Source organism: Myotis yumanensis, unplaced genomic scaffold (genome assembly GCF_028538775.1).
Source record: "Myotis yumanensis isolate MYYU_CA2020_CCGP unplaced genomic scaffold, mMyoYum1.0.hap1 SCAF_7, whole genome shotgun sequence".
Lineage (NCBI taxonomy): Eukaryota > Metazoa > Chordata > Mammalia > Chiroptera > Vespertilionidae > Myotis > Myotis yumanensis.
The window spans coordinates 30,611,076-30,624,848 of NW_027223758.1; the positions used below are offsets into that span (position 1 = coordinate 30,611,076).

The 13,773-nt window shown below is 48.5% G+C and overlaps 1 protein-coding gene across 2 annotated transcripts; it reads right to left on the bottom strand.

Annotated features, from left to right (window-relative positions):
- Positions 1-298: 298 nt before the first annotated feature.
- ITPA (inosine triphosphatase) lies at positions 299-13,297 on the bottom strand. 2 transcript variants are annotated; one of them, XM_070420002.1, is made up of 9 exons: positions 13,195-13,297; positions 11,670-11,727; positions 11,515-11,579; positions 10,824-10,897; positions 9,307-9,338; positions 8,532-8,663; positions 2,853-2,871; positions 2,533-2,639; positions 299-1,344 (listed from the first exon to the last, which is right to left on the bottom strand). In XM_070420002.1, the coding sequence occupies exons 1-9, from the start codon at positions 13,258-13,260 to the stop codon at positions 1,256-1,258; spliced, it is 642 nt and encodes a 213-aa protein (XP_070276103.1). In that variant the 5' UTR covers positions 13,261-13,297; the 3' UTR covers positions 299-1,255. The 2 variants fall into 2 exon arrangements, with proteins under 2 accessions (XP_070276103.1, XP_070276102.1); XM_070420001.1 differs by lacking the exon at positions 2,853-2,871 and having other exon boundaries at positions 301-1,344; positions 2,533-2,609; positions 8,548-8,663.
- Between the last annotated feature and the right edge of the window lie 476 nt (positions 13,298-13,773).

The following is a 13,773-nucleotide window of genomic DNA, read 5'->3' on the forward strand; positions in this document are numbered from 1 at the left end:
GCTGTTTGTGGGGAATGAGTACTAAAGTTAAAAGAAGGGGGACAGAGTGTACTGTGCCAGGACAGAACTCAGGAAGGAGCTGAGTAACAAATAGGGATGCCTTGTCCCGAGCAAGTTGCATATACCTGCCCCACCCATGTGGCACATAAGCCTTTGGAGCCCCCTCCCCAGTAGCCTGGGTATCCCCCTGAGTGGCGGGGGAGGGAGGCAGCGGGGATGGGAATGTCATGTCCAGAATCACCAAGTGAGAAGCAGGCAAGTCCCCAGCACCCCACATCATAAATATATGATATATTTTTTTTATTATTATTTATTTATTTATTTATTTTTATTTCAGAGAGGGAGAGATAGAAACATCAATGATGACAGAATCAGTGATTGGCTGCCTCCTGCATGCCCCACTGGGGATTGAGCCCACAACCCCCCAGGCATGTGCCCTTGACTGCAATCAAACCCAGGACCCTTCAGTCCACAGGCACTCTATCCACTGAGCCAAACCAGCTAGGGCTATATGTATATTTTGTAAATGAGTTTGGAATTATAATCATAAGCCAACATTTGAGCTGTTCTGATGTATAACCCCACAAAGCAAAAGCACTAGACTTCCTACACGGCCCACTCCCAACCCAGCAAACACCATGGAGACCAGCTGGGCATTGGCATCACTCAATGGGTGGGTGAACAGCATGGATCTGGCATGGAAAAGGTCAGCCCTTGATCTGAGATTTGAAGAATGAAAGGAACGATGTAACACCCCAGCCAGCAAGGGCATGTGAACAACCTGGACGCAGTGCTGTCCTTGTCCCACCAACACCCCTTCCCCTTCCACCTAAGAGATTTCCTGCTCCTGCCAAAAGGGATTCAGGAGACAGACACCCGCCTGGGGCAGATTTCAAAGCAGATACATCCAGTTTATTTTGGAGTGCCTTCCAGAATTTTTCCTTGCTGCATTTAAAACACACTGAGAATTTCTCCCCCAAACCCTCAATTCTGTCAAGGCCCATGTAATGCCTGAGGTCCTTTCGGGTCCTGGAGGCTGTAGCAGAGACCAATGGTGTCCCTTGCCCAAAGCTCCTCCAAACAGAGCCATCTGCTCCTCCAGACTGGTGAGGCTGGTCTGGTGGGGCTGTCAATCTCAACACCCCCAGGAAGTGGTAACCCTAAAGGACATACTTGGGGGGTGCCTGCCTGATGGAGGTTTCAGGCTAGCCCTCCCCAGATCCCCGTTGAGCATGCTCATCATCATTCTTAGAAATCAGGCCGCCAAAATATTCCTGCAGCTCACGCAGGGCCCGGAAGCGATGGGAGATGGCATTCTTCTCAGCTTTGGACATCTCTGCGAACCTAAGGGGCAACAGCAGCAGCTCAGAGAATAGGGAGCCCAGATCAGGGAGGGTATAGATCCAACTCCCCTCCCCCCAGTTAATTCCAGAGCCCAAAGCTCAAGGATTCCCCAGGAAAGGGTAGCAGCTACTTTCTTAAAAATTGAAACGTTTTAAAATCCCCTATAGGTAGAAACTCATATTGATAGTTGTGGAAGGATATTAAACTTGCTCCAGTGTGTCCAAAAGTCATTAAGGGAAGCTGGGGACAAGGGGATGAGCTGCGTGTTTGATCCGTTTTGTCATCTATTGACAGGAAGCAGTGAGGCCTGACAGTAAACACAGCAGTCTCCTCTAGCACCCTGCGGGGGGAGGGCAGGTGAGCTGGCCACTGGCCTGTCCTCCATGCCTGGACTCCTGTGAGGTGGTCATCCCACACCCCAATGGTGGGCTTCAGATCTGTGCTGTCCAGTGTTGGCCACTAGCCATGAGCGGCCATTTAAATTTGAACCAATTACAACTGAATAAAACGATTTCGGTTCCTCAGGCACCCTAGCCACATTTTCAATGCTCCACAGACACTTGTGGCTAATTGCTACTGGACTGGGCCGCACAGATGTATACAACACTTCTGTCACCAAAGAGCATTCTCGGACAGTGCTCTTTCATGTTGTCCTCAGCCCTGTCTGGCCACTTGGAGACCTAGGCCATGCTCCCTAAGGGCCGCTCCAGCCTGGGAAACCCGACTCCAATACTGGCCAACGTGCCCCATGTCAATAAAGGAGGAAACTGGTATGAAATACTGAGAACACTCAGCACCAAGGGGGTTTAATGTGATGCCCACCAAAGGCTGCAAAAGTGCTAACATTTTTCCAAACTAGATAGGGGGAGCCAGAAGACCACCCCCAAAACTGTCATATATATACATGACAAGCCAAGGTCAGAGAGGGGAAGACACTGAAGTCACACAGCTGCTCTGCTATGAGCTGGAGCCCGAGCTCAGGTCTCCCAGCTACGCCTGGCTGCCTCCCCCACCGTGGACTGGGCCACCCAGATTCCTTGCATCCACCCCAGCAGAGCTGCCTTCGGCTGGAACGGCAGTCTCAGGGCCTGACTCTGTCCATATCCGCGTGCCTGCACACTTGGGTGGGGCACTGACCCAACACACACCATGGCTAGTTTGACCCCAAGAAGAAACCGGGCTCCTTACGTTTGCTCGTATCCATCAGGTTGAAAGCAGGGGTCCCAGCCGAAGTCCCGGCAGCCTCGAGGTACCACAATCCGGCCCTGCCAGAGGAAAGGGGGACAGGCATGTCACTGGGTTTGGAGGAGATACACTAGAGGAAAGCAGTAGCCAGTCTGAGTTTAGTTAGGGATTTGGTTAAATCCTAGTTACTAAAAATACATGGTTTCAATGGGCCCACAATGCCTGCAAATGTTTGCTAAACACATAAGTAAAATGCAGTTCTCCCCTCACATACAGGGGAGAAACATGTACTTGATATCCCTGTAGCCACCCTCCCTCTCTACAGCTTTGCCAAATGGTGACCTATTGAAGAGTCAACTGTGAAAACCTGACAGAAAACACTTTCTCCTAATAGGAGATTAAAGTCCCTAGAATTTGCAGATGAGCCCTATGCCTGCTATTACTGCATTTCTCAAAAGACAGGCTCTAACAATTAAGTGAAATAACATGATAGAAATTACTTAGCACAATGTTCAACATAAAAATGAGGTCAATAGCCTGGCCAGTGTGGCTCAGTGGTTGAGCGTCAAACTATGAACCAGGTCATGGTTTGATTCCCAATCTGAGCACATGCCTGGTTGTGGGCTCAATCCCCAGTAGGGTGCTGCAATCAACGATTCTCTCTCATCATTGATGTTTCTATCTCTCCCTCTCTGAAATCAATAAAAATATATTAAAAAATTAAAAAATGGGATGAACCAAGATGGTGACATAAGTAAACACTAGTACTTGCCACCTCCCACAACCACATCAAAATTACAACTAAAATACAGAACCATCATTCAGAACCACCTGAAAGCTGGCTGAATGGAAGTCCTACAACTAGAGAAGATGAAAGTGCATTGAGACTGGTAGGAGGTCAGAGGCATTGAACGGGCTGGTCCAATACCCACATGTGGAGTTTCTTTAATCAGGAGGGATATCTCCAAGGCCTCCTGTGAGAGGCAAGGGGTCCCAGCCCCACACCAGACCTCCAGCCCAGGGTTCCAGGGCTGGGAAGAGAAGTCCCCATAACGTTAGGCTATAAAAACTAGCGGTGCCCTAGCCGGTTTGGCTCAGTGGATAGAGCATTGGTCTGTGGACCGAAGGGTCCTGGGTTCGATTCAGGTGAAGGGCACATGCCGGGTTCTGAGCTCAGTCCCAAGTAGGAGGCATGCAGGAGGCAGCAATCAATGATTCTTTCTCATCACTGATGTTTCTATTTCTCTCTCTCCCTCTTCCTTCCTCTCTGCTATCAATAAAAATATATTTATAAAAAAAAAAACAAAAACAAAAAAACTAGCGGGGATTGTGGCTGAGTGACACAGAGGCTGTTGGAGTCCCAGGTGTTCCTCTTAAAGGGCCTGCACAAGAACTTATATGGTCCTGAGCTTCAGTGCTGGATGGCAGCTTTGGGGGTGTCCAGGGACATACGGGGAGGAACTGGACTGTCTGGCATAGGGACAAGAACTCGAGGGTGAGTTTTCCCAAACAGGAGTGTTCACAGGGGTCATTGTTCCTGTGCTGAGACCTCTCCCATCGAAAAGCTGCCTGGCAGCCATATCTGAGTTTCCATCAGCATGGTCCACACTGTTCATTCCCCCTGGTGAATCTGAGACCCCCACCCTATCCAATTTTCAGCCCCACCCAAGCTGTTTGCAGCTGCTTTTCCATATGAAATGGCCTGTATTGGCTCAGGTTTCAGACATTGCTAAAACTCTCTTAAACAAGCAGCAGCTGGAGTCAGCATGCCCGAAACCTATCAATAAAAGGTCCAAGACCCAGCACTAGCACCAGCCTGCCTGGCCTCACAGCTTGTCCTCGCCTGGGCACTTCCTAGCCCAATACAAATAGCAGCCATCTGCAGATTTCTCTGTAGCTCTTGCCAGGTGGCCCCAGGCAGTGGCTCACTTTGCAACTCCCAGGAGGCCTCAGAGCCAGTGACCCAGTGGACAGCTTCAGACCATACCAGATTACAACTCTACACATCCACAAGCGACACACTCAAGGGGCAGACTCAGTGAGCACCAAAGCCCCACTGAAGCACATCCTGTTCCATAGGGGTGTCTCCTGCATAGCAGCTCTTCCATTATAAACGCAGCTGGTCCTCACAGCCAATTGGCCTGGAGGCCAATTCCTCCCAGTGACGCCAATTCCGTCTCATGATGCCTATCAAGGCTCAACTACAACAAGACTGTGCACACATCCCACACAGGGGCGCACCTAAAGTGCCCAGCTCAGGTGACTGGGGAGGCTGAGTCACTGGGCCCTACAGGACACCTATTACACAAGGCCACTCTACCAATTCCAGGAGACATAACAGCTCTACCTAATATACAGAAACAGGGAAGCAGTCAAAACACAGAGACAAAGAAACATGTTACAAATGAAAGCAAACAAGCTACTGGATATAGAGTTCAAAGCAATGGTTATAAGATTATTAAAGCTCTCTTAATGAGAGCTTCAAAGGACTTAACGAGATCTTCAAGGGACTTAGTGAGACTTTCAGGGATTTTAGTGAAAATTTCAAAGACATAAAAGACCAGTCAGGCCCTAGGTGGTTTGGCTCAGTGGATAGAGTGTCGGCCTGTGAACCAAAGGGCCGCAGGTTTGATTCTGGTCAAGGGCATGTACCTCGGTTGCAGGCTCCTCCCCGACCCGGGCCCTGGTCAGGGCATGTGCAGGAGGCAGCCTATCAATGTGTTTCTCTCACATCGATGTTTCTCTCTGTCTTCCCCTCTCTCTTCCAACTCTCTCTCAAAATCAATGGAAAAATATCCTCAGGTGAGCATAAAAAATAAAAATAAAAAGTCAGAAATTAAACATACACTAACTGAAATAAATAATTTATAGATTCAACAGTAGAATAGAGGGTTCCGAGAATTGAATCAACGATTTGAAATGAGGAAGCAAAAAACATCCAATCAGAAGAGCAAGAGAAAAAAGATTCCAAAAATATGAAGATAGTGTAAGGAGCCTCTAGGAAAACTTTAAGTGTATCAACATCTGCATTATGGGGGTGCCAGAAGGAGAAGAAAGAGCAAGCAATAAATTGAAAAACTATTTGAAAAAATGACTGAAAACTTCCCTAACCTGGTGAAAGAAATAGACTTACAAGTCCAAGAAGCACAGAGTCCCAAACAAGAGGAATCCAAAGAGGCCCACACCAAGATACATCATAATTAAAATGCCAAAGGTTAAAGACAAAGAAAGAATCTTAAAAGCAGTAAGAGAAGAGCAGTTAGGTACCTACACGGGAGCACTCATAAGACTGTCAGCTGATTTGTTAACAGAAACTTTGCGGCCAGAAGGGCGTGGCAAGAAATATTCATAAAGTGATGAATGTAAGGACCTACAACAAGATTACTCTATCCAGCAAAGCTATCATTTAGAATTGAAGGTCAGATAAAGAGCTTCACAGACAAGAAAAAGCTAAAGGAGTTCATCACCACCAAACTAGTACTACATGAAATATTGAAGGGTATTCTTTAAGAAGAGGAAGAAGAAAAGATAAAAAATCTGAATAAAATGGCAATACGTATCAACAACCAAATTTAAAAATAAACGAACAAGAAATATAATGAACAAAACAAACTGATGAATAAAATAGAATCAAAGGCACGGAAAGACTAACAGTCTCAGAGGGAAGAGGGGGAAGGGTGGGAAGCGATTAAACAAAGGTCTTATATGCATGTACTAGTAGGCATTACCGATGGACACAGACAATAGGGTGGTGAAGAGATGGGGTGGGAACCAGGTAGAGGGAGGCAATGGGGGGAAAAAAGAGGGACATCTGTAATACTCTCAAAAATAAAGATTTAAAAATAGATAAAAAGAAAAAAATTAAACATGAGCTAAATACTGGCTGTAATAAGCAAATTCCAAAAGAAAAATGTTACAAAGAGAACAAATTATAGCCCAGTGTCACAAAATGTCATGTTGCCATGGAAGCAATAAAAGAAAAAAAGTAATTTAAAAAAATATAAGAGAGGTAGTAGAGGATGGGGATTAGCCACATAAATGCCAAGTTATTTAGACCAAAGGTGAGTTCTGTTCCTGCTAGCAGGGAGACTGAGGCAGTTACTACTCTGAACCATACCCAAGTAACACACTGTATGAACATCTGCAGGAAGGCAGGCAGTGTTGTCAGTACTGGGGTTACAGCAGGCCTTGCCTTGCCCTCACAGAATGGATCTTAAGCAAAACGGGCATCAAACTAGTAAACAAATTACCAAATGCCAAGTGGCTTAAAGGGAACAAACAGGGAGCTGGACTCAAGAACAGGATAGAATGACTTGGGAAGGCCTCAGGGATAGAGCAAGAACATTCCAGGCGGCCCTGGCCGGTGTGGCTCAGTTGATTGTTGTCCCACAAACTGAAAGGTCGAGGGTCCAACTTCTGGTCAGAGCACATACCCAAGTTATGGGTTCGATCTCTGGTCGGGGTGAGTACAGGAGGCAACCAGTAGATGTTTCTGTCACATTAATGTTTCTCTCTCTCCCTCTTTCCCTCTCTCTGAAATTAATTTAAAAAAGAACATTCCAGTCGGAGAACATTCCAGGCTGATGCCAAGGCCCTGAGATGGGGAAGGGCTTGGCATATGCATTGCTGAAAGGACAATGTGATTACATTCAGAGAGCTCAGGTAAGAACATGAAGAAACAGGGCTACCCTGCGTAAAGTGGGGGCTGGGAAGCAACAAAGTGCATGAAGCAGCCAAAGCTGGGGCGACAATAGAGAATGGTGGGGACAGCAGTGACCTGGCCTTGTCAGCAGGGCCTGTGGTTGTTCAAAGTTCTGATTTTTGAGAGAACATTCCCGTGTTCATAGCAGCATTATTCACAGTAGCCAAAATGTGGAAGTAATAAATGCCCATCGACTGATAAATGGGTAAAGAAAATGTGGCATTACATACAATGGAGTATTGTTCGGCCTTAAAAACGAACTCATGCTACAATACGGCTGATCCTTGAAGACATTATCATAAATAAGCCAGTCACAAAAACATAAATACTACAGCGTTCACTTATATAAGGTGTCTGAAGTTGGACTCTTAGAAACTGATGCCAGGGGCTAGGGAGGGCGGAAAGGGACAGTTGCTAGAGATCTGTTGCACAAGTGTGCATATAGTTACTACTGTACACTTAAAACGGTGAAGATGGTAACTTTTACGTTATGTGTTTTTAACCAAACACACACAAAAATATAACCAGGTAAGGCAACACACCTCTGTGGTCAACCCCTGGTGGAGTCTCTGGGATAGCGCTTTGTGGGCTACAGTGGGACTCTTGGATTTTATCCTGAGCAGAAGAGAGAAAGCAGAGGAGTGAATCCCCACAATGTGGGAATATACTGGGGGTGCTGGGAGGGGTGCATGCAGCCAGCTAGAGGGTGGTGTGGGCCCTGTGAGAAGTTGCTGAACCTCACAGGTAGGCATGAGGTACTGAAGGACAGCTGGGGAAGGAATAAGTTGGGGGAAGATTCTATATGAACATGAAAAGTTAGAAAACTTGTGTGATGTTCAAGTAGTTGGATAAGGAGATTGGAACTTGGAGAAGTCCGGGATATAGATGTAGCTCTGGGAGTTGTCTTCTTCAGTTTCCACATTTGCTTCTCAGGAGGGCATACAGTGCAGAGCTCTAGGTCAGTGATGGCGAACCTATGACATGCGTGTCAGAGGTGACACGCGAACTCATTTTTTTGGTAGATTTTTCTTTGTTAAATGGCATTTAAATATATAAAATAAATATCAAAAATATAAATCTTTGTTTTACTATGGTTGCAAATATCAAAAAATTTCTATATGTGACACAGGGTCACATAGATTTCAGAATTGATAGCATTTTTTCTGACGGTGCCCAGGGGCAGATCTGGGCAAAGTCCTGGGAACTAACTCTGGCTTGGATGCCTTCCCACTACCTTCCAGCAGAAGACACTGGGCCAAGAGCTGGAGTCTCAGCGCCCTCTGGTGGCATGTTGAGGAACTAGCATGGGTACGCACCGAGGTCCGGCCCCTGAAGAGGCGCACAGGCTCACTTGCGTTGCCAGTGCTGAATGCGAATGTACAGAGAGCATAGGCCGACTTGTCCTCGAACCCTGCCAGGAGCTGGTGGAGACCTGCGGACAGGTGCAGTGAGGGCTTAGCGCAGTCGGTGCCAGCTAGCCCCCACTCCCCACCCTGAGGCCCAGATTGAGGGACATATGCCAAACTGGGGGTTTTATACATGTCATCAGATAGGCTTTGTGGTGATAAACCTGGAAGTTGAGTCATGGGGAGATGGGGTTCATTTGCTGTTCTACTATTATATATGCTTAAATGCTCATTAATATAAAGTGTTTTTAGCAGCACCTAAAGAGGGAACATTTTGGCCTGCAACTGTAGGTGACAGAGTAGGCACTGCTGGGGCCCAGGAGGGGACCCGAACCCCCAGGCCAGGCCCTGGCTGAGGCAAGGACTGGCAAGCAGTCAGCAGGGCCAGTCCTCTCACCCAAAATCAACTGCAGTGCCTTTGTTCCTCAAATTCACAGCTCCCACCACCCCTTTCCCATCCACTCCTTCCTTATCTCAGCGCTCCCTGGAGTCAGGTGTGCAGGGAAAGTATGAGCTGCAGGTTATAGATGGGGAAACTGAGGTGAACAGAAGGGCTCCATGGTGGGGCTGCAACCTGAGATTCCTGATTACAAGTGGGGCCCTCCCCTAGACCACCTTGGGATTCTCAATTCCCAAAAGATCTAAAGGAAGAAATAAAGGGAATAATACCTTCAGGCTTTAATTTCTCCAGAAACCACTTTCTGCAAGACAAACAAAGGTGAGTCAGACACCAGGAGATGGATCTTCGGACCACCTTCTTCTCTGGGTGGCAGTACCCCAGGGATTAGAGCCCTGGGACAGCCAAGCGATTCACATGATAAAGAATGTCTCGCTCTAATCGGTTTGGCTCAGTGAATAGAGCGTCAGCCTGCAGACTGAAAGGTCCCAGGCTCAATTCCGGTCAAGGGCATATACCTTGGTTGTGGGCACATTCCCAGTAGGAGGTGTGCAGGAGGCAGCTGATCGATGTTTCTCTCTCATCGATGTTTCTAACTCTCTATCCCTCTCTCTTCCTCTCTGTAAAAAATCAATAAAATATATATTTTTTAAAAAAAGAATGTCTCACCCTGGGCAGTGTGCCTCAGTTGGTTGGGCATCGTCCAGTGCACCTAAAGGTTGCGGGTTCAACTCCCAGGCAGGGCACACACCCAGGTTGAGGGCTCAATCCCCAGTAGGGGGCATGCTGGAGGCAGCCAGTCCATGTTTCACTCTTACATTGATGTTTCTCTCTCCCTCTCGCTTCCTCTCTAAGAAGCAATTTAAAAAATAATTTAAAACAAACAAACAAACAAAATGTCTCAAGTCAAAATGAAGACAAATCATCCAATAGAAAAAAGGAAATGGAGGCAAACAGGCAATGCATAGAAGAATCAATAATTCAATGAAGGCCTCCAGCTGAGTGATAATTAGGCAAGTGTAAATTAAAACTGCATGTGATAACACTTCATACTCCCCACATTGCAAACTATGGGGCAATGCATACTATAAGTGTATACAGGTGCTACTGCCTTGGCAAACATACTGGCAATCTAAATGTTAAATATATACATATCCAAGACCCAGCAGCAGCACTGGTGTGCATTTGCCCCCTAACCACTGAGAGGGGCATTTAAATTGGGGTATTTGTACCCTAGAGATACAAGACCTTCTAAGGGGGTCTAGAGCACTGGATAGGAAACCCATTCTCAGCTTTTTAAAAAAAATATATTTTTATTGATCTTCAGAGAGGAAGGGAGAGGGAGAGACAGAAACATCAATGATGAAAGAGAATCATTGATCGCCTACCTCCTGCACGCCCCACACTGGGGACCAAGCCCGCAACTTGAGCATGTGCCCCTGACCAGAATCGAACCCAGGACCCTTCTGTCTGCAGGCCGACGCTCTATCCATTGAGCCAAACCATTTTCACATCTTGACTTTCTTATTTTCTCTTTCCTGAAATCGATCTATCCAGGAATGTACCTCATCAACAGGTGGGTTCCCCTTGCCCATCCCCACTTACACAATCACATTCTCACACTTTACAAAAGAAAGGCATGCCTTTCCCCATCCCTAATCCTTCCTCAAGACAATCTGAAATACTGGTGTTGATGCCAAGATAGTGAATGATCTGCGATATCAGGTAACCAATCATTTCCAAGTTCAGATGGTTTGGGGGGAAGGGCTCTGTAAGGGGGAGCACTCACATGTAGGGGCCAGGGAGGCCCCCAAGGGCATTGAAGCACAGACAGGTATCCTCCACCAGTACAGGTCCCTGCACCTGCAGAACAAGGAAATACAGCCCTGAGACCTGCTACCAGCAACAGTCCCTGCTGCAGCCCTGAATTCCCAGGCCATCCAAGCTGGAGCCAGGCCCACAGCTGGTTGGAATCTGCAGCAACAGCATATAGAGGTCCGTCCACCTGCTACCGGGATTAGCCCTTGGCTAATCTCTTATATTCGTTTGAGAGATAGGGACACCAAAAGCCCTGGCAGGCTGTAAAGCCCGCTCCAGGCACGGTAAGAGAAAAGGTGGGATTCATAGTCAGGCAGCCTGACCCTTCAGAAAGTGCTCTTTCTCAGTTCCACAGAGATAAGTGAGGGCAGGGATGGATGCATGTGGAGAGAATTTGGGGCTGGAATGTATGTATCTGAGAATTAGAGAGAGAGAATTATGTGTGTAAGTGGTGGTCTGGGGAGATACTATACAGTCAAGGGTGAGAAAGGCAGTATTCCAGGGCCAACATGAACTAACCCCAGAACAGCTAGGCCTGGGCAGGTCCTTGAGTCATACCCAATTGTGCCCATTCTATTGTTCTCCACTCATCCCCAGCAGGCACAGGCCCCACAGGCACCAGGACAAGAGAAGTGAGCAGAGCACACACGTGGAGCAAGCACCTGTCGAGCTGCCTCCTGACACTTCTGTATGGAAATCTCGTCAGGCTCTCCCTGGTACTCCGGCACTTATGAGGAAAAAGACATACAGAGTCAGATCACCAGCTGACAAGAGAAATCAAACTATCTTTAAAAAATAAAACAAAACAGAGACATACGGTCAATTTTCTTTGCCACCAAAGTACATGGAAACTTGTCTCCTAGAATCTGAATGACCTGTTGCAACATGAAAGAACATTGATCACCATTTGTTAACGATTCCCCATTATTACACAAGCTCTCATTCGCCATTCTAATCAGGTAAGTCTCCTGTCAGTACCCTAAAGCTTACTAATCAGGCCCATGAGCCTCACCCCAGCCTTCAGGGTCCGCTCCAGCAGGTCAGCTCCCTCATCTCCACAATCTCCTACTTCAGGTCTCCCATGCTAACTGCCCATCCAGAACACCCACTTCCCTTCTCCATGCTCCCAGAAACCCTATTTTTTTAAAATTAACTTCTTTTTTATTGAATGTATTGGGGTGACATTGGTTAAAAAATACTTTATTTTTAATAACCCCTATCTGAAATTTAGCATCTCTTTTAATTGTGAATATAGAAAACCAAAATAGCATTAGCAGTCCCTCCCCCACCTCCACTGATTTTTAGAGAGAATGGAAGGAAGATAGGGAGAGGGGGAGGGGGAGGAGAAAGATCATTGTGAGACAAACACATTGGATGCCTCCTACCTGAGCCCTGATCTGAGGCAGGAATCAAACCTGAAACCCAGGTACGTGCCCTTGACAGGGAATAGAACCCAGGATCCTTCAGTGTGTAGGTCGACGCTCCAACCACTGAACCACACCGGCCAGGGTACCTGTGACCTTTAAATCACAAATGTCACCCTGGCAGGTGTGGCTCGGTTGGGCTCCTCCCCCACTCACCCCCCCCCACCCCCCACCCCCGCAAAGGTTGCCGGGGTTGCAGGTTTGATCCCTGGTAGGGGGCGTGCAGGAGACAGCGATCACATTGATTTTTTTTTTTTTTAAATCACAGATGTCGCCATATTCCCTCCCATACAGTTATAGGGGATATCTCAAAATATCATTTACCGGTACAATCACATTTTTAAATTTAAATTTTAAAAAAATTTATTGATTTTTAGAGAGAGAAAGAGCGAGAGAAATTTGTCGTTCTACTTATTTATGCATTCACTGGTTGACTCTTTATGTGCCCAACCTTGGGTATCAGGATGACACTCTAACCAACCGCACTCCTCAGCGAGGACCGACACTGAGGACCACATTTCGGGACCGAGCTAGGGCTCGGAGGGCCCAGGTGGGATGTCTGTCCCGCGCCCTGTCGCCCTCGAACCAGCAGCGCGGCCCGGATCAGCTCAGAAGGGTGTCGGGAGCCCGCTTTGAAGTCTAGCTCAGTAAGTGACCTCGGGACAGGTGCCGAGGACCCCGCCACTCCTCTGAGCTCACCAGCCCTGTGGCCCGGGCCGCCCCACTCCGCGCGGTCCGACCCGTCCCGCACGCTCCGTCCGACCCATCCCTGCGGGTCCGGCGCTCCACTCCCCCTGCGCGACTCTCCCGCGTGCTTCCTCCTCCCGGAAGCCAGTTCTCCGCCCCGTCCCCAGCCGACCTGGCCACACGCTGCCCGCCCAGCCGCCTCCTGGCCGGCCCCCCACACCCTCCCGGCACCTCCTCCAGCTTCTTGGCGTTCCCCGTGACAAACACGAGCTCCTTCCCGGCCAAGGAGGCCGCCATGGTGAGCCTCAGCTACCTCGCGGCCCCACCGGAAGCCCCTCCACCGCGGGTTGCAGGCACTTCCGGCTGGCGGCGGAAGTGGGCGGCCAGCCTAGCGATCCCGGGCAAGGCAGCCCCGGGATCCCACGGTGCGCAGCGGGCAGCGGCGACAGACTAGTCGGCTTGCAGAGGGACAGAGCCCGGGGAGAAGAGGGCGGTTATTCCGGATGAGCAGCCTCGGGCGCCGCGCGCTAGGAGGAGGAACCTGGCGCCGCCACCTTGCTCCCCCGGGCAGTGGTCTTCCCGAGTGCAGGTTGAATGCTCCGAGATCTGTCTCTCCCAGCCAGCGACGCTAAAAGCCGGGCCGAAAGGTACCATTCCAACCACCGGCCCCCCGCCGCTATCGCCCCTCTGGAACTGGAGCACCAAGCGAAGCACAGAACTCCGTCCTTCCTACCCCGAATTCAGCACCCCTTCTCACTACTCACGTCTCAGCCAGATCTTTGCATCCCGAACACAGCAAAGAATAGACCC